The 20,165-nt window shown below is 35.3% G+C and overlaps 3 protein-coding genes across 9 annotated transcripts; 2 read left to right on the top strand and 1 right to left on the bottom strand.

The window, feature by feature from the left end:
* Window positions 1–238: 238 nt before the first annotated feature.
* LOC111794548 (cation/H(+) antiporter 15) lies at window positions 239–3,218 on the bottom strand. The gene is made up of 3 exons (XM_023676580.2): window positions 3,000–3,218; window positions 1,910–2,905; window positions 239–1,674 (listed from the first exon to the last, which is right to left on the bottom strand). Exons 1-3 carry the CDS (start codon window positions 3,216–3,218, stop codon window positions 379–381), a joined length of 2,511 nt encoding a protein of 836 aa, XP_023532348.2. The 3' UTR covers window positions 239–378.
* Window positions 3,219–4,865: 1,647 nt separating this feature from the next.
* On the top strand, window positions 4,866–10,900 carry LOC111794563 (DNA repair metallo-beta-lactamase family protein). 5 transcript variants are annotated; one of them, XM_023676596.2, is made up of 4 exons: window positions 4,866–5,254; window positions 5,344–5,449; window positions 8,431–8,618; window positions 9,280–10,900. In XM_023676596.2, the coding sequence occupies exons 1-4, from the start codon at window positions 5,063–5,065 to the stop codon at window positions 10,660–10,662; spliced, it is 1,869 nt and encodes a 622-aa protein (XP_023532364.2). In that variant the 5' UTR covers window positions 4,866–5,062; the 3' UTR covers window positions 10,663–10,900. The 5 variants fall into 5 exon arrangements, with proteins under 5 accessions (XP_023532364.2, XP_023532363.2, XP_086980474.1 ...); XM_023676595.2 differs by having other exon boundaries at window positions 4,867–5,254; window positions 8,407–8,618; XM_023676598.2 differs by having other exon boundaries at window positions 5,170–5,254; window positions 8,490–8,618.
* A 2,005-nt stretch (window positions 10,901–12,905) lies between these two features.
* GONST1 (golgi nucleotide sugar transporter 1) lies at window positions 12,906–20,070 on the top strand. 3 transcript variants are annotated; one of them, XM_023677804.2, is made up of 10 exons: window positions 12,911–13,367; window positions 14,701–14,842; window positions 15,060–15,276; window positions 15,417–15,556; window positions 16,254–16,383; window positions 17,576–17,674; window positions 18,042–18,196; window positions 18,752–18,868; window positions 19,521–19,618; window positions 19,722–20,070. In XM_023677804.2, exons 3-10 carry the CDS (start codon window positions 15,073–15,075, stop codon window positions 19,772–19,774), a joined length of 996 nt encoding a protein of 331 aa, XP_023533572.1. In that variant the 5' UTR covers window positions 12,911–13,367; window positions 14,701–14,842; window positions 15,060–15,072; the 3' UTR covers window positions 19,775–20,070. The 3 variants fall into 3 exon arrangements, with proteins under 3 accessions (XP_086980296.1, XP_023533572.1, XP_023533573.1); XM_087124170.1 differs by lacking the exon at window positions 17,576–17,674 and having other exon boundaries at window positions 12,906–13,367; XM_023677805.2 differs by lacking the exon at window positions 14,701–14,842.
* Window positions 20,071–20,165: the final 95 nt, after the last annotated feature.

The raw sequence follows: 20,165 nt of genomic DNA, 5'->3' as shown, positions 1-20,165 counted from the left end.
AATTATAGAGCTTTAAATTACTAATTAAACTTAATTAAAGTAAATTTGATATTAATTAATTTTTAACAATGAAATAATATAAATAAATAATATAAATACCACAAAATAAAGCATTTAGACATACAATGAGGAAAAAAATATAAAAAATATGAGTAATCTTTGTATTGAATTTATCATAGACAAAGAAATTAAAAAGGAGAGTCGAAATTGTTTCTATACATAAAGAAGATACTCAAAATTTTGTGTTGAGGTTGTGTATAAAACTAAAGGGCCTACAAAATATACATACAAAAAGATCAAAATCTCTGTGTTTATGTATATGCTCTCTTTAAAATCAAAAACAAAGAAGAAAAAGAATCTGATTCTGTTGTAAAATGACTATCCATTGTATATAATATGAGATCTTGATGGAATATGTTGCCTCGCATTCGTGGATCTCAAGTTTTGGTAGTGGTCGCCTTGATCGTGGCGATGCGGTGACCTTTCTGCTTCTCCATGCTCCGCCACCATGGCTACTCCGAACTGTTCCACTACCAAAACTGAAGCCGTCGCTGCTAAATCGGACGAAGCTAGCAAATCGCCGATTACTCCAAGCTCTGGACATTCGCTCCAGTCTGTGAGTCCAGCGATGAGTGGCGATGCTTGAGCTTCTCCTCTGCCAACGATGAACAGGTCGTGAGCACCGTCCATTGATCTTATGGCCGCCACTGTCTCCTCGCCGTTGTTCAAGATTCTCTGTGTGTATGTAATTGAATCGTTTTCTTCATTACTTGTCATGAATTCATTTATGTATTCTTCATCCAGCTGCCTCTCATTGTCCGTATCTATTTGCAACGCTGAAACTCCTTGTGCATCTGCTTCTTGTTTTGCTTCTATTACTTGTTCTGCGGCGATGAATCGCATTACGGTTAAGGTCACTCTTGGATTTTCTGACATTCTCCATGCGTATGCTAGAGCTTCTCTGTCGTCTTGTCCACCGAAGAACAACACGATTATGTTGTAATGAGACGCTTTGTTCGATCCGCTTTGATTCGAGCCACTTAGGCCTCGATCGACTAAGATTCCGACGGAGCAAGGGGCACTGACTAACACATTTTGGTTAACCAATCTAAGTGCTGGATTTGTGGATTCCATTCCTCCATCCACTGTTTGTTGCTTGTGGAATGGGATGATTATGAAGGCGACGCGTTTGTCCTCGGCTAAATAGCAGATGTCTTCGTGCATTGTGGAGTAAGGGGAAATAGCTGTTAGAGGCTGAACAGAGACGCAATCGATGTGTTGTTCATAGTTCTCGAATGCACTGATGATATGTTCTGAATGAGCTTGGGTTCGATTTACGGCAGGGCGACCTGATTTTCTGGTGTTGTGGACAATGAGCATGGCGGATGCTCGGCCTGTGAGTTCGACCAAGTGTAGCACATAAATGCAAATTGGGGATCTTTTGGTTGGGTTGGAAGCATCCAGGAGGTTGATGATTGTCGGCACATTTCGAGGTGTGTGGATGCAAACCAATACTCTGAACTCCGAATCTGGCTTTGAAGCTTGGATTGTTCGTTTCTTATATGGTAGAAGCCTTCTTGTTGGCCTATAGAGTATGGTAACTACAGGTGTTATTATCCCTGTCATAATGAGGGCTACAATCACCATTACTGTGAATGTTTGATCATCTAATATCTGCATATTCAATTTACATGGATTCTTTGGTAAGGATGCTATGAAAAGTGGAAAGGTTTATGGCAAAGAAAAAGAAAAACAGCCCAACTTTTGTTATCTGCAGATTATGGGGTATTCTAGCTTAGGATGTATTCAAGATTGTTGTTCTTGTTGGGGCCATTTAAGTTCTACTACATATGTCTCATGTATTTTCAAGATCAAGGAGGGACGGACAATACATGTTCAGAGTGTATACCTGTTGGTCCTTTCCGACGTTGAGGATGATCATTTCAACAAGGCCTTTGGTGTTCATAAGCAAGCCTAATGTGACACCTTCGCGATAGGACATCTGATAACAAACGGAGGCAAGGAGAGTTCCAATGACCTTGCCAATGAAAGCAAGGACAGTGATGAACAGAATAGATACCCAAGTCATTAATCCCTCTATGCTACTCACATTAGTCTTGAGCCCACTTATTGCAAAGAAGAGAGGGAGCAAAAGCCCTGAAACAAAATCCTCAAGTTTCTCAATCAAAGCCACTCCAAGTGATCCATTTGGGATGACCAACCCAAACACAAAAGCTCCAAAAACTGAGTGTGTTCCTATGGCATCTGTGATAAACCCTGAGATCATAACCCCTGTGAGGATCAAACAAATACTGAACTCACTCATACTTTCTCCTTCTGGGGTTTTTCGAATCATCCATGCGATAATCGGTCTAATTATGAAGATACAGAACAAGACAAAGCCTGTACTCGATAGTACAACCCATAGAGAAGCCAGAGATGAGGAATCGTTCTCAGACAAGGCTAGGGCTAAAGCTAAGAGAACCCAAGCGCACATATCATTGAAAAGGGCAGAAGCCATAGCCATCCTTCCAAGCTCTGAGTTTATCAATTTAAGCTCTGCGAGAATTCTAGCAAGCACTGGGAAAGCAGTCACAGAGAGTGCAATACCAAGAAACATGATATAAGTGCTGTAGTTCAGTTTCTGATCTGCTTTGTGCAGCTGGAATGAAAAAGCAGCTCCTATTCCGAATGGAAGAACCATTCCTGCTGCAGCTATTGCCATTGCCTTCCTACCAGATCGACGAATCACTGAGAGTTCCATCTCCACACCAATCAAGAACAGAAAGTAGAGAAGCCCCACGTTTGCCATTGCTTCAAGCACCATTACACTTCTTAAAGGAAATAAAGCGTTGGAAAATTGATCACTCCTCCCCAGTACTGAAGGCCCCAAAATCACTCCACCCTATTACACGCAGAAATCAAGTGTAAAGCTTCAAATGCCAACAATTTAGCTGCAAGAAAAAACCCAGAAAAAGAAAACAAAATCTTGAACTCACCAAAATTTCAGAGATGACTCGAGGTTGACGAAAGGGTTTTAAGAGGAAAACCAAAGCGCGAGTCATCATAACCACCATTGTTAACTGCAGGATGAAGAGAGGGAGAGAATACTCCAAAGGGTTGTCGCCTTGCCACACCCCATTTGTTGTGATCATTCTTGGCGCATAGCAGACGATTTTATCCTCTGTACTATTGAAGATTGAGGAATTCTCATCCATTTCTTCTTCTATTTGCTAATCACTTCTCTGTTGCAGTGCAGAAAAAACCACCATCAACAGAACCTTGATGAAACTTGTGGAAGCTAATGAAAGGTCTCATCCAACCAATGTGTACTCTTCGCAAGAAAATGAGCCCATGAATTGTAAGTGTTAATACTTTCAGTTGGTTTGCATTTGCATTTCCTGTTTTACCAGTGAAGACTCAACTTGTTTGAATGAGGTGAAGAAAACAGAAGGAGAAATGTTGAAGTAATATTTGTATTTGAGAAAATTAAGTGAGGATCTGTGGCCACAGATAGATTGACTGTTTCTTTACCCCATATTCTTGATGGGTTGAAAATGTAGGAGGCGTTAAACATGCTATTTTAGAGAATTGACAATATTAACCTGCGGTTTGTTAGGGAATTGAAATGGAAAGACACTTATTCGGTTTTTTTTTTTTTTTTTTTTTTTTTTTTTTTTTTTTTTTTTTTTTTTTTTTTTTTTAAAGCAACATACGTTACAAAAATATTTAGAAACCATCACGGTTCGTTTAAAAAAAATGTAAAATTTAAAAATTTAAAAGGTATTTTGTTTTAGTTCAATGTATTGGATAATGAAAGTCCTATATTTTGTTTTAGTTCAATGTATGGATAATGAAAGTCCTATATTTTCTTTTAGTTCAATGTATTAGATAATGAAAGTCTTATCTCGGCTAATTTAGGGAATGATTATGGGTGTATGAGACCTTTTGAGAAACACAAAGGAAAGCCATGAGAGCTTATACTCAAAGTGGACAATATCATATCATTGTGGAGAGTCGTGTCCATCTAACATGGTATCAAAGTCATGAGAGCTTATATTCAAAGTGGACAATATTAGATCATTGTAGAGAGTCGTGTTCATCTAATACACTTTATTAGTATCTTACTTATTGAGCAAAGTTCATGTGTGCAGGTATATTCTTAAGATTTAGTTCACTTGGTTTGTTGACCTATTACTAAAAGATATCGAACATTGGTACTTTTATCCATCAATTAATTCTGAATACAACTTACCTTTTTTAAAATTAGTTTAAAATATTGGTAACTTTGTATGCCACCAATAAAAATAATGATTTATATTCTATGTTTTACATTCACAATGCATATGAGTTACCTTTTTTTTAATGAAAATTCACACAACGTTTACATGAATACTGATGTTATGGGGTAACAAATTTGGTTTGCTTACGATAAAAATAATAAATTTGTTTGAGAGGAGAAGAACTTGATCGACAAGGAAGAAGGTAAACTGCACGATAAGATTGTGTTTGTCACATAAGCTTCGATATATATATATATATATTCTAATGGCGTTTCTTATTCTTGTCTTAAGATGTTACTCTTTTTTTTTTTTAATTCAAAGGTATTTTTACAAAATATATATATATATATATATATATATATATATATATATATATATATATATATATATTATTAATTTAACCCAAAAATAATTAGTAAAAAAGAAAGAGTATAAAATATATGACAATTTTCCTAAGAAGGTGAAACAATAATTATTTGGCCGCCATTAACAACCCGTCCCCTCCCTTCAGTTTTATTTTATTATTATTATTATTATTATTATTAAAAAAGTATAAATTTGAGCGATAATTTTATTAAGTCCTCCAATTATAACGTTTTTTCATTTTTGCAACATCGTAAACTCTGTAAATTATAAATTAAGTGCAATTCAATCATCCCGCCATTTCCAACTTCTTGCTTGCTGTGGAAGCTTGAGACAAACTATGAGTTTTCTAATTAGGGTTCATAGTTTCAATTTCCTCTTCCCCTCCCACCCCAATTTTCTTACACCTCTCGACCATGCCGATCGAAATGCCCCCAGGCCTGCCATTCTCGGTGGATACATGGACTCCTTCTTCCAAGCAAAAGCGCCACCATTTTCTAACGCACGCTCACATGGATCACACCATTGGAATTGCCGCCGCCCATTCCTCCTTCCCTATTTTTTCTACTTTTATCACCAAATCCATCGTTCTTCAGCACTTCCCTCAGGTTTCTCTTCACTATCATGTCATTTCTGTCTGTTTTTCTTTCCAGGACGCTTAATTTGACTTTCTTGTTTCTTTCTTTTATTTTCGTAGCTTCATGATTCGTTGTTCGTATGTATCGAGGTGGGGCAAACGCTGGTCGTAAAAGATCCTGATGGTGATTTCACTGTTACAGTTCTCGATGCTCATCATTGCCCTGGTAATTTATTAATCCGACCCATGATTTGATGTGTTTGGATTTATTTTTACTTGAGAGATTTTACAGATTAAGGGCATAAATCTACGCATCTCGATTGTCAGTCGGTTCCTATGCGCTAAGAATTTGAATTTTAGAAATACCAAAGATCAGCTCCAGACCTGCTGCACACGATTATAGGATTAAGATTAACAGCGCATTGAAAGTCAATTGTTATGCGTGAAACTACGGGGTCAATGAAGCAATTACCGGGTCTCTGGGTTTTATTTGCTTCAATGAAGCAATTTGCCTATGTTCCATAGATGCTTTCTCTCTCTGATAAGATACATAGTTTCAAGGGAAAGAAATTCCCACAAACCATGACTATGAGCTAAAGTTAATTGCAAAATACAACCAAGCTGTCTTATTTGTTTGATCAAAATAGGAGGAATAATTAAAGGACCTTTAAACAAGAAACTTCAAGAATCAACTTCTTAATATAAATAATATATTTGTTTGAATGAGTGATAGCTAGACGCTCACTTGGATGGTGTAAAGGGTTCGTCTATGAGTTTTTAGCACAACCCCAATGGGTTGGAAGTTAACTTTTATGCAAGTTTTTTTTCCGAGGTTTTTCCCCTCACAAACATGAAATTATCAACTATCAAGGATATTTGGGACGCCTTCATGTAAAGTCTGGGACCTTAATTCATGAAGACACTTTCTTGAGGAAGGAATCGAAGAGAGGGCTTACCTTTCTGAAGTTCTTTTTCCATCTCTCCGCATGAAAGAACCAGACAAATTGATCTGGCCCCTTGAACGACCAGCCCCTTTTGGTCAGCTCCCTCACCAGCAATTTAGACCAAACTCAGTCTTTCTTTCTCTTCCCTGTACAGTGAGCCTTGGCGCATGGAACACGCCAAAAAAAGTCTAGTTCTTCCATAGTAACCTAGCCATGAGAGTATATCAAGATGCAAACACAAGCTCCCTTTCTAGGTTGGTTTATCTTATGTATGAAGGGAGTGGAGGCACATGATCCTCTTTTCATCAATTGTCCATTGTTAACAACTATTGGTCCTCCAAGGCCCATGCTATCTTCCTTCATAGGACACATTACTCTGCCGAACAACCCAAGGTCCTTGCTACATCTTGACAAGTCATTCTTTTAAAAAGAAAGGGAGATCCATTGACCATAGGTTAATAGAGCTCGTCTGGAACCTATGGCTTGAAGGGAACAACATAATTTGTAACGATAAGGGGAAGTCTTTCGATAGATTTTTTTTTGATAAGTTTAAGTCACTGCTTTGCTTTGGTGTGAATGTTCCTCCCTTCGACAGTTATAGTCTTAATAATATTTTGATTTTTTTTTAAATATTCTTCATTGGCAAGGGTTTTGGCTTTCCTTACCTTGTAAGTTATATTTCTTACTATCAATAATTTATTTCCTATAAAAGAAAAGATAAATCACATGTATCATAAGAAAATCATATGGTTCCTCTCAAGGAAAGAATGTTACAAATTGCCAAAATTTTAGGTTTCCTTTCAATTGGATCCTCTGTCAAGAATTGCACGAAAAGATCTTAAGTTATATTCAGATAGGACCAATTAAGATGGAGTGTCTTAAAATACAACACAACATCTTTTCTCAGAAAAGGTGCAGCAGTGAGAAAAGTGATAGGTGTGGATTGTTCTTTTGATTCTATTGTAAGTAGTGATTTTTTCAGTCACAAGCGAACAAATAAGACCTTCACCGGTATCTCCCCATAAGAAATACTTATGCTTCATACACCTCAACTATGAATATTTATGAAAAGTAGACGAGGCCTATAGAAGCATAAAATTTTCACCTTATTTCCAGTTTGGGACAAAGAAAAGTTGTCAATTTGTACAGATTGAAATTTGAATACCTATTGTGTCCAAAAGTTTGCAACACCTTCTGTTTTTCTAGTAGTGCACATTATGGAAAATAGAAATGTGGTTATAAACTTTTTTCTACGTCAATTTTAAAAACAATTTCTTTTTCTACTCTATCTTCTTTAGGATTTAAACTTTTCTTTCCTGATTTTTCAAGATGGTGGAGTGCATTTAATTCTAGCGACAATTTCCTCTGATGCCAATTATAAACAATTTACGAAACTCACCGTTATAAAAATCTCACATCTTATTAGCACTAGAGTTTGAAAGAATTGAACTTGCATATACATTGGTACAATCATTAACTAAGTAATTTTCATGAAGTTCTAGAGAACTTTGCCACAACCGCATCCTTATCAACAGCCATCTACTTTTGAAGGGTTGCCTCACTCGTGCCTTTTCAACTAGTTACAAGCTGTGAAAGAGTTGGGAAAGAACTCTAGTTCTATTGGGATAATTATGATTAGGGTCCTTGCGCTACAAGTTGTCATAGAAAAAAGTCAAGTATTTCCCTTTTAATTTCTGAGCCAGTGGGCAAGAATGATATATTATCTAATTATAGCCTATTGAATCAAACTCCCGACTTCTCCTGAAGCTATTTCTCAAGAAATCTCGAGTTCATCTCCTTTAGCTATTGCACTCTGCATTTTGCCTTCCATTTTGTTTTTTCATTCTTCAGTAGATCCTCTGATGGATGTCTTGAGCAAGACTTTTGATGCTCTCTCTCTCTTCATAATTAGATCGAAACTTCTTTGTATTGTATATCCTAAATTTATTACACTTTACTTTTGGTCTCATTGGGATTTATTTTTTTAGGGGAATATACGTATCCCAATTTCTTTTAAAATTATGTTTGGACTTCTGCGTACTATTATGTTTCATTTTAGCATTTTCTTTTTGTTTCGTCACTTCTCTTCTGTTTGCATTTTATCTTCTTGCCTTTTGTCATTCTTTTTCTAGGAGATCTTGTGGGTTTATTCTGTGCATTCAAAATATTAAGTTATAAAACTATAGAAGCTGTATTGACAAATGATGTATTTCTCTGGCATGGATTATAAAATGGTTAGGAGCTGTTATGTTCTTATTTGAAGGCAATTTTGGCAATATTCTACATACGGGTGATTGCAGACTAACTCCTGAGTGCCTACAGAACTTACCTGAGAAGTATCGTGGAAAAAGTGGTAAAGAGCCAAGGTGTAAACTGGATCTGATTTTTCTAGATTGCACATTTGGTAGATTCTTTCAACAATTCCCCAGCAGACATTCAGCAATACATCAGGTAATACAATTTGTTCAATTATTCGACTCTTATTTAGATTTGAGAGTCAAGTGGATCCTCCATAGATTTCCAAATACGAAATCTGCCTATTACTGTTGTCAACATAGCTAAATAAGAGATTTTCTGCTAGTTAGCTAGTTTTTTGCTCCTCTCTCTCTCTCTTTTTTTTTTTTTTTTTTTTTTGTAATGAGAAACATGGAGAAATAAATATATATATATAGGTATACAAAAGAAGTTGAACAAACTAAAGGTCTTAGAGATGAGGAATTCCTAAGCTAAATAGGAGTAATTAAACAAAAGACCTCCCATATAAGTTGATCAACAAAAGAGGAGTATAACAAATGTAGTGAAACTACAAGGGTTTGCATTTCCTGATTTCACTGTACAGCGTTCTTCTCCACATTTTTCTGAATTCTTTTTAGATCTTTTGTCCTTTTTTTCTCCCCCAATTTTTGGGTTGTTTGTTGACGACTGATACTATCATTTTAGACCTTCCTTTATATATTAAATTTCTATAATTCATGGTGTATGATATCTTAGTGTCTGGTAATCTGTCCATCTTCTATTGTGTGCTGCTTGGATCTTTAAGTCTGTCTGTATTTTCTTGGCTGTTGGGCAAGTTTTTAAAATATTAACCAATATTAAATGTGTATCTTTGCAGGTTATTAATTGCATATGGAAACATCCTGATGCTCCTTTGGTATATCTGATTTGCAGTTATCTAGGACAGGAAGATATATTGCAACAAGTATCCCAAACATTTGGTTCAAAGATATTTGTTGATGAATACACGAAAGCAGGTTTCAAGGCTCTTGAACTTATAGATCCTGACATCCTCACTCAAGATCCATCCTCCCGCTTTCATCTGCTTCATGGATTCCCTAAACTATGTCAAACTGCAAAAGCACTGCTTGCAAATGCCCAGACCAATTTTCAGCCCGAACCTCTCGTAATACGCCCTTCGACTCAGTGGTATGTTCGTGAGGAATTGTCAGAGATTTGCAACACAAGGAAACAAATAATTAGTGAAGCAATTAAAGATCAGCACGGTATTTGGCATGTCTGCTACTCAATGCACTCGTCGAAGGAAGAACTAGAATGGGCCTTGCAAATTTTAGCACCAAAATGGGTTGTTTCAACCACTCCTGGTTGTCGGGCTATGGATTTGGATTACGTGAAAAAGAAACCCAGTTGCTCTAGTTTAACTTCCAATGGCCTAATCTGGAGGCTTTTTGGTTTAGCAGAGGAAAGTTCTTCAGATTTAGATGCTTCAGCGATTGAAGTGAGGTGTTCTCCTATAGTTGAAACATCCACTCTAAAAGATATGGATCCTCAACTTCAGCCTGCAAAATTGTATGCAGTTCCTAGAGAAAAGTTAGACATTTTGTCTTCAAGCAACTTGCCACCTCTCACATTATTCGGACGAGCTAGACTCGCCACCAAAGACGCCAATATGTTACCGGAAGAAGTTTCATATCCATCAACAGAGAATGAGCCTGTAGAAGCAGTTGGAGATAAAGTAGCAGACTTGTCCATTCACGATGCAAATGGTAGACCGAGTGACAAACCATCAAAACATTCTAAAAACGAAGTTAACTCCAAAGGAAAACACGAGAAATTTGCAAACAACAGGGTATTATTAGCTGATGAAAGAGCCTCTCATTGCTCTGATCGGGCTAGGCTCCATAATTCTGAAGTAAAAGTTGTGTCCACGAACAACAATAACCCACCAGAAGCAGTCAGCAGTGAGGTAGAAGAACTTCATGTCCATGAGCAAGAAAGTAGAGGTATGGGAAACAAATCGTTAGACGATTGTGAAGATGTCGTTACCGTTCCCGAAACACACATTGGAAAGTTAGTAAAGGATGACAGAATAGCAGGGTGTAGTAATTCACATGTTTTAAGTGTTGGATCTTCAAAAGGTTTTAATGACAGGTTTAGAAAGTTGTACAGGTCAATGAATGTAGCTGTGCCAGAGCCTCTTCCTTCGCTTGTGGAGCTTATGAAATCCAGAAAACGGGCAAAGCGGAATGCATATTTCTAGACATAGCTTAGCTCATAGCTACTGCCGGCTTGCCAAGTGACAAGGTACACAATTTTTTTTATCAGTTTGTACTGCAAAGGTATATAGAGATGATAATTTGATTCCTTCTCCAAAGTTAGGAAGCTTAGAGATATTGATTTCCTTTTCAAATTCTTGATTGTTCAATGTTGAGGAATAAATTTGATTAATTCATATGGTATGAATAAAAGTAGCACCAGATTTGGTGCTTCATTCTAAATGCTGTCTTATTGGTCTCTCTATTCTCTTTTCTTGTTAGGATCATATGTATGTATTCTGGTCCATCTATTAAATGAATGAAAAAAAAAAAGAAAGATGTTGATTTTATGTGTAATAATATTCTAAACTTTCAATTTTATGTTACATGTTAAATTACCTAATTAATAAGTTGTTACATGTTACTTGTCCTAGAACTGAATAGGCTCCTGAGTGGGAGTGGTTTAGCACAGCAGCCGTGATGATACGTTTAGTTTGGTTTTTGTGCAACATGCGTTGGTTGGTGAATAGCAGAAAGAGGCAACTTTTTGTTTGTTTGTTTGTTTTCTACAAATGGTTTGCATGGTTTACTTGAGCAATGGTTGGCAGCAAGAAGCAAAGGATTAGGCACCAAATTTGAAGTTTTGAGAGAGAGAGTGCACCTGAATCACCCATTTCTTTCAAAACCATCCAAATTAATTCTACAATCTTTAAATTTAGGTATTGGATTTTAATATTGAGATCATATTGTAAATAAATAAAAGCTTTGGTTATAGGTTGGGTGAGGCACCAATAAGTGCATGACCAGACCCACTATATAGTGTTAGTGGAATTTTACTCACAATCTTCGTTGTATTATTAACAAACTTTCTTGGTGTTCTGAAAAAGGGAATATAAATATTCCTATCCTTTTTTTTTTAATTATTATTATTATTATTATAAGATTATTGACAGAAAATATATTTTTTAATGAAAAAAAGTCTGTGACAAACTTTCTTGAGTTTTAATTATTTTATTTATCTAAAAGTAACTGAACTTCAAATTTTTTAATAAAATCACCATAATTGTATGATCAATTTGTTTATAATCCAACAATATACCAGCTTCCTCTTAGCTCGGGTTAATGAAAGTGTGAGATTCTATTGTTCAAATTTCGAAATCAATATCTAGGGGAACTACTTATCTACTTAACCTATTTGAGAAATTTAATTTTATCTCATAAGCTTACATTCCCCGCTCCCTTTTTGGTGAAGTCTCTAAACTGATAACATAATGAATCGACAATAAAAAGCATTCTCACCCATGAGAATTAAAGGATAAACCATCCTAGGCAGAAGTTCATAATTCGCTCGAGATTAAAATCGAGTCACATGTGATCATTCTATCAAATGTTAACCTTCTCAATTAACAGATTTATAAAAAGAAATCAAATATTTCATAGTCCAGTTTTACACAAGCTCATTGTATAGGATACCTCACTCACATGTCTTCCCATGAATAATTTGGATCAAATAATTTATAACAATTACCGAGTGAGTTGTATCAATAGTGTTATCAATATTGAGTTGTATCAATAGTGTTACCAATATAGGACACCAAACTTTATCTATATACTATATAACCCTCTAAGTATTACTTAAACGTAAACATGTATCCTACTATAACCCTAGTGAATAATATTAAGCTAATAGAAATAAAATTATCAAAATTATTATTAAAAACTGCATAAATCCCTACATGAATCCATTTAAGTTATCAAATCCACCCAACAACAATCTGGACCTTTTAATTTTGTCATTAAAGAATCTCTAGCGAAAATTATGGTTATAAATTTTGAATTTTTAGACCTAAAAAGAATTCGAGAGGAAGAAAAATAAATATTTTCCTGTAAGATTATTATACTTTAACATTGTTCATCCAAAATTTAGATAAAAATATTCTTTTAACGTTTTTAAAAGGCGAAGGATACTTTTAAAAGTTTAGAAATATCGTTTGAAACAAATCAAACTTTAATATTATTCCTAAAAGAAATTTAAAGGTAAGAATATTTTTAAATGAATTCGTATTTTTGAAACTTTCAAATTTTAAAATTGAGGAGTTTTATTAAAAAAAAAAAAAAAATTGATATTTGTTTAGTTTATTAATTTGGAAACAGATTGGTTTTAGTGGATTGAAGTTTGGATAGATTAATTAGGCAAAAACAAAAGGAAGTGGTGATATAGCTACCGCTCAAACGCGTTACTTTATACCAATATTCCCATTCAAATTCCACATTTCCCCCAATGATTTTTGTAAGTTCCAACTTTTTGCTGATTTTGGGTATTATTATAACAATCCCCACAAAAATCCATTCCCTGTTTCTGTATAACCCGAATTCCATTCAACCCCGACGATGTACAACAAGTTTTGATTTCTCCCTGCCACCATCTTCAACTGGGTCCTCCACTTTTCCATGTAGAAGTTTCCTGTTTCATTCCGGGGGAAGAAAGAGTCAATCGATTCCTTCTGGGTTCTTTTTATTTCGCCCAATTTCACTGATCATGGCGACGACGACTTTTCTTTCTCAATCTCCAAAAGGGTTGTAGTTTCTTCATCAATTATTCGGTTTCTCTTTACTTTGAGCCATGCTGTAGTTCGTCGTCCGTGAGTTTTCTGGAATCGAGAAGTTGATCGCCATGCTTTTGCTATGTAGAAGGTCTGATGATTCACAGGTGATTTTTACTATTTCTTCTCCAGCATGATTGCTGCTTCAACTTTAATTTAGAATCATCACCGTCTCTGTCTCGTTTTGGATGTTCAGATAGTGATGTCTGTTTAGGAAAGAAGATTATTTAGGAAGTTTTTGAAGCTTTACTTTTGAACTTTGGGAACTTAATTAAGTTTTTGTTTCTTTTTCTGGTAACTAGATGTGGAATATTGGGAAGTTAAATACCTTTGTGAGGAAATGGACAAATTCGGGCATCGGATTTGTAGCCACAACGCCGTTTACATCATAAACTCATAAGTTTTCACCATGATTAAGGATTTTTTTAAAAAACTTAATCCCTAAAATAGAATGATTTCTAAAAGAATTAGAGACACAACACCATGAAGATAGTGTGGAGTTTCACAAGGTATATGAAGTTGCTTCAGAAGGAATTTTCATCGTCTACTACTAAAGCCACCATGAAAGAACAATTAACGAGATGAAAATTGGGCACCCCTTCTGAATTTTTTTCTGCTGTATTCAAGCCTTCATAGTGGATGGACCATATAAATTTGTTGTTGATTTTCTTATGATTCATCCCCTTCTAGATTGCTGACTGCACTCTTTTCCCACTGTAACAATGTCACAGATGATGTGTATACTTCTGTTAGAATTTCTTTATTTGTTTCTTCTTTTCCCCTTTCATTTTTGTCCATATTTGTAGTTAATCACAATGAATTATGAACTGTATTATGAATGCTCTCTTCCTTTTTTATCTCTGTGATCGCTTCTCAAGGAATTCTAGCTAAAGTTTGGACTTCTATATCTTACATGGCAGTGTTCGAAAACGAGAGTTAATTTGTCTAGCTCTGGCTTATGCCTTTCTTCTGTTTTATAACCTGCCCCCTCCTGTGTTCCTTATAGCCGTTTGATACCCAAATGTATGCATTTGTAATACACAATAATCAGTGACATTTTTCATGGAAGTTCCTGTATCTACTTGGTCTTTTCTTCTTTAGACCTCTGCCCATAGGATCCCCTCGGGAGTCTTTGGATTCTCTATTAACCGAACCACTTTCGATATGAAATACAACTATATCGTCAGCGGTGGAAAAAAAGAGTGTTAGATTGCAAGTCATATGGAATAACAGGTCAGAGATTGACTGCAGCTATAAGAGTAGTTATCAGTTTTTTTTCCCCCCACAATATTGGACTTCTTAAGTTCTTCATATTCAGCGTTTATCTGGGATTCTAGATTCATCATTTCTGTCTCATGTAGCGTTATTTTTTTTCCGTATATATTAAAATTAAAGAAGAAATCAATTTATCCATAATTTTTCTTGTTGGCTCCCATGTAGGTAATAATTGGAGATGAAGCAGTTTAGAAAGAAACCACTTTCAATCTGAAATACAACTCTACGACTTTACTGTTGCAAAACGTGTGTCAGATTGCTAGTCATAGGAATAACAGTTCAGAGATTGATTGCAGCAAAAGGAGAAGTAGTTAACAATTTTTTTTTTTCACATTGGTTACTTTCTTTCTATTCAATGTTGCATTTCTCCTGCTCTTCATATTCAGCATTTCTCTGGGATTCTAGATTCGTTCTTTTCGGTTTTAAGTAGTGTTATTATTTTCCCCTGTAAATGTATGGTAATATTTAAAATTAAAGTTGAAATTCATTCTTATCATTCTTTTTGCTTGTTGGTTCTCATGTAGGTAATAATTTGAGATGAAGCATTTTGAAAATGGTGGATCTGACTTGGAAGAGGGTAAAATGGGAAAGGAAAAAGACAAAGCATTACGCAATAATAGGGACCAGGCCTTATTGTCTGGCCTTGCATACTGTGTTTCCTCATGCAGCATGATTCTGGTTAACAAGTTTGTGCTTTCCAGTTATGACTTCAATGCTGGGATATCGTTGATGGTCTATCAGGTGAACATTATGGAAAATATGTTAATAAGAAGTTGACACTTATTTTTCCTTTGTAGAAGCTTAATATTCTCTGTTGTTTACCATTACTTTTGGAAGTTAAATGGAAGAATCGTAAGTTGTTGCTCCATTTATTTATGCAGAATCTTGTATCGGTGAGTATTGTAATTGTAATGAGCTTTATGGGCATAATATCCACCGAACCACTCACATGGAGACTAGTTAAAGTGTGGTTGCCAGTAAATATTATTTTTGTTGGGATGCTCATTACTAGTATATTCAGGTATGATCTTTCATTCCCTTATTGTTTAATTACAGAATTTAAGTATGTGTTTTCTGAAAGGAAGTTTAGAAAATTTTAGATTCGACATTTTTCAATGATCTTTTTGGAAATATATGCATAATTGTGATTTTTTAAATGCTGATCATCGAACTTAGTAAATAATTTCATTTCTACCTACGCTTCTTAAGGAACATTGGCACGCAAGACCATCTCATGTGCCCCAAAGATTAAAAAATGGATTCAGTAATGCATGTCAACCATAAAGCTAACAAATACCGGATTTCCCCCCGTTGGCTTCAACTAACCGAACTTTTTTGAGTCTTGTATTGTATCTTAGTGCACCAAATAGTCTTCTTGCTTAGATGGCATATTCTTCTCACACTAATTCGGCTGCTAAAGTTTGTTCGGAATCTTCTGCTATTATTCAAACCAATTTTTCTAAAATGAAGCAATTAAGCAAAAGAGGCCTTCACCCATTTTTCCTTCTACCATTGTGGTTCCAGTTCTGTCTATCATACAGTCTCATTTCTGTGTCTGGTGCTTCGTGGATGACTTACATAATCATTGTTCACCAATATCTGGAGTTTTTCCTAAGATTCTATTTTTTTTTTTGTGTTAACCTTATTTCTTTGTCTATAACTTATTTGTAGGTTTGTGTTTCATGTACTTCCTCAGATAATTTTTACTTCTCCTGCAGTTTGAAATACATTAATGTTGCTATGGTCACAGTTCTGAAGAATGTTACCAATGTAATAACTGCAGTTGGTGAAATGTATCTATTTGGCAAGCATCATGACAACAGGGTCTGGGCTGCATTATTCCTCATGGTATGTAGTATATCTAATTATTGCTACATGGACTAGTTACAAAAGGGATATTTTAGTGTTATTTCATTGCATGCCATGGTTACTTTATTGCTATGTTTTGTATCTACAAAGATTTAATCTATAAGTTCTTCCTTTACGTGTTCTAGCGAATCTATTAAGAAGACGGTCTGCTTACAACCATTGTGTAAAAATTGTATATGACATCTAATAACAGGTTTAATGAAATTTGTTTTGAAAAATGTTTTCACATACTTTCACACAGATTTAATGCTTTCAAACGTAATGAATTAAATGATATTGCGATTTAAAGGTACAAATATTCTCATATACTCTTCTTCTTGATTTGATTTCTTAATTGCATTAATGTTTTGATTTCTATGGTAGTTGATGTCAAATTCCTAGATTTAATGGAAGAAATGAGAACAGACATTCATTTTTGTATGAGACGTCTTCGACAAGTTCTTGACATGTTCTCATGTTCTTGACATGACAAGTTCTTGACATGTTCCTAGTGTGTTTGAAAATTTTAAACTACTTAAAATTTGAGACTAATCGTGTGTTAGGAGCATGTCCATGTTTGGCATTGACGCTACTCAAAATAGAGCGTGCATGCTTCCTAGCTAATCAAAAAATGTAGGGAGTCAATTTTTTAGTTGTGTATATATATTGGTTTATTTAATGATCTCATCCAGTTTTGTTTGATGAGAGTGGAAAGAGGATTCAATCTTGAAAGCTTATTTTCGTAAGTGATGTGCTTAGTCCAACCATCTGGTTCCAAATATTTGATTCGTATTGGTTAAAGCTCATACAATTAAATGCCTACTATGACTATAACCAAAAGTGAATTTCCCTCTGCTCAAAGAATGTGCAAAGGGATGAAAGTGTGGATTTCTGAGAAGAGTGCATGACCTTATTATGCAAGATTGAGTGCAACTTTGTTCTTGTTGTTCTGTTTTGTGACATAAGATTAGAATTTCAGCTGTTCTAGAGTGGTATCTAGCTGATGGCTTGAGCCCCACAGAAGGAGGCCTTCAATTTATCAACCTCATGATAATCATTTAGATTTTAGGGGTTCAATCATTTAATCACTAACCCATTTCAAATGTTTCCTCCCTGTTGAGCTTAAAGCTTTTTTTTTCCTAGATGATCATGAATTCTAGAATAAGGAATTGAAATTCAAAGCTTTGTGCAGATAATCTCGGCAATAACTGGGGGACTTACTGATCTATCTTTTCATGCTGTTGGCTATACATGGCAAATTATCAACTGCTTCTTGACTGCTTCATATTCTGTGAGAACATCACTTGAAGGCTTTTATATATAGTTTATTTTGTCCTTCCATTTTCAATGCCATCACTTTCTTTTAGTTCTATTTTCATCTGTTCCAGTTACTTTATTCCACTGCAATATCTCATCCTGATTGTTGGGGTTTTGTAGTTCTTAGGCCAATGAGAAGTTTAGTTGCTTTCTCACATATTAATTGGTTTTTCTTGCACTCGATTAATTTGAAATTCGATCTTCCAATTGAGAAAAGAACAGCTGAGAGTTTGAAAGAGGTCACTAGGGATGCATCTTTCTATATTCTTCTTTATTCCACGTTGGCGTCGTCGTAGTTTATTAGCTTTTATGACACAGCCTGATGTTAAGTTTTTATGCAGCTGACTCTACGAAGGATAATGGATACAGCCAAGCAAATAACCAAATCAGGAAACTTGAATGAATTCTCCATGGTCCTGCTAAATAACACTCTTTCTATTCCTCTTGGGATATTTCTTGGTTTTGTGTTTAATGAGATTGATTATCTCTCAAGAACGTAAGTAAACTTTGATATTTTCATCTTTTTTTGTTTTTTTTTTTTTTCTTTTTGTTGACAACTAAGCTCGAGTTTGATAACTATTTGGCTTTTAGTCTTCGGTTTTTGAAAATCAAGTTTATAAATACTACTAATACCTATTGGTTTCCTTGTTTCGTTATCTACTTTGTATGTATGTTTTCAAAAACCAAGCTAAAATTTTGAAAAGTAAAACAATTAGTTTTCAAAAACTTGTTTTTGTTCTTGGAATTTGGCTGAAAACTTAAATCTTTTCTTAAGAAAGGTGAAAACCATTGTAGAGAACCAAATGGTTATCATACGGGGTCTAAAGTATTGGGGACTTCTTAGTGCATTATGTGTGCTCATCCCACTAATTCTTAAGAGGCTTTACCTACTTCAAGGCTGGATTCAAAAGATCCAAATGTTTTGAATGATTTAAGTTTTGTACTTGGAGTTGGAGGTTTAACCTTTGTTTTAGACAGTCGAGAGAAATTATGATGTTTTCTGTCGTGGAAATTTATAACATGTTAATTTAACGGGTGTTATGCTTGGCAGGCCGCTTTTGAGATCACCGATGTTCTGGCTGGTGATGACATTCAGTGGTGTTTTGGGTCTAGGAATTAGCTTCACGTCCATGTGGTTTCTTCGTCAAACTGGAGCAACAACGTACAGGTAAAAAACGAAGTCTAATGCTAATGCTATTTCTAAGATTCTCTCATTCATATGAGCTTGGTTATCAGACATATGACGAGGTGCAATAAACATACCAGCATTTTGAACTAAGATTCTCATGGTTTGTGCTTTGATACCATACTAAATCTTCATCTCTGAAAGCCCATAATTAGTAGGATTTCAAGATTGGCTTCTGAATTCACACCTTGACATGTGCAGAATCTGTTGTGTAACATCCTTTGTTCTAAATGAATCTTCTAAAAATCTGTTTGTTCGGAGAAAAATGGTGATACAATGTAACAGCCCAAGCTCATCGCTAACCGATATTGTCCCCCTTCCGGACTTCCCTTTAAAGTTTTAAAACATGTCTTCTAGGGAGAGGTTTTCACACCCTTATAAGAAACGCTTCGTTCCTCTCCAACCGATGTGGGATCTGTTGTTCCTCTCAAGGTTTTAAAACATGTTTGCAGATTATTTGTGTTTAATTACTTGTTCATTGACACAAATTTTTTCATGTTTTTATACCCAATATTTCCAGAAATTGCATGCCAACACGACATTTGAAATATATCAACGCTTTTATAATACTATAGTTCAGATTTTCGGTACGAGATCTAATATGCACATCTGATCCCTGCCTTATAACTTGCAGTCTTGTGGGGTCATTGAACAAGATCCCTCTCTCAGTTGCTGGTATCTTACTTTTCAAGGTCCCAACGAGCGTGGAGAACTCCACGAGTATATTTTTCGGTAAGTTTTTCTCCTAAATGGTCGAATTCGGATATTGTATTTCCTCAGTAGGCGTAGAGTCTTTGATTGGCATATGCAAAACTAAAGAAATGGCATTTTGCAGGGCTTTTGGCTGGTGTCTTTTTTGCAAGAGCCAAAATTCGAGACAGAAGTTAATCTTCGATGGCGATATCGGAAAAAAAGAACTTTCCTTTACGTGGTGAACATAGAACTACCTGGACTGTAATTTGGAATAGAAAATGGGTAGCTAATATCTCCATAGCTGCTGCAGTTGATTGTTTGTTGGGTGGGTTGTTTCAGCTTTGTAATTGGCATGAAGCTGAAGAGATTTGTGTTGAAATGCTACTTTGATTTGGGTTTGTTGTATGGAAGGAAGGAAGGATGGAAGGAAAGACAATGCAGCCCATTGGTTATTGTTTGTTTCGTCAATGAACTCTTCTTGTTCTGTGTTCTTTTTGCTCTGTCATTTCATTACTTTTCAATCAACATTTCAAGAATCCAGATTGCTATTGTTTTAGGCCATAAAATTACTGTCAAAACATTAAAA

This window comes from Cucurbita pepo, chromosome 5 (assembly GCF_057944985.1).
Source record: "Cucurbita pepo subsp. pepo isolate OVF chromosome 5, ASM5794498v1, whole genome shotgun sequence".
NCBI classification, from domain to species: Eukaryota; Viridiplantae; Streptophyta; class Magnoliopsida; order Cucurbitales; family Cucurbitaceae; genus Cucurbita; species Cucurbita pepo.
This window is presented reverse-complemented; position numbering and strand designations above follow the sequence as displayed.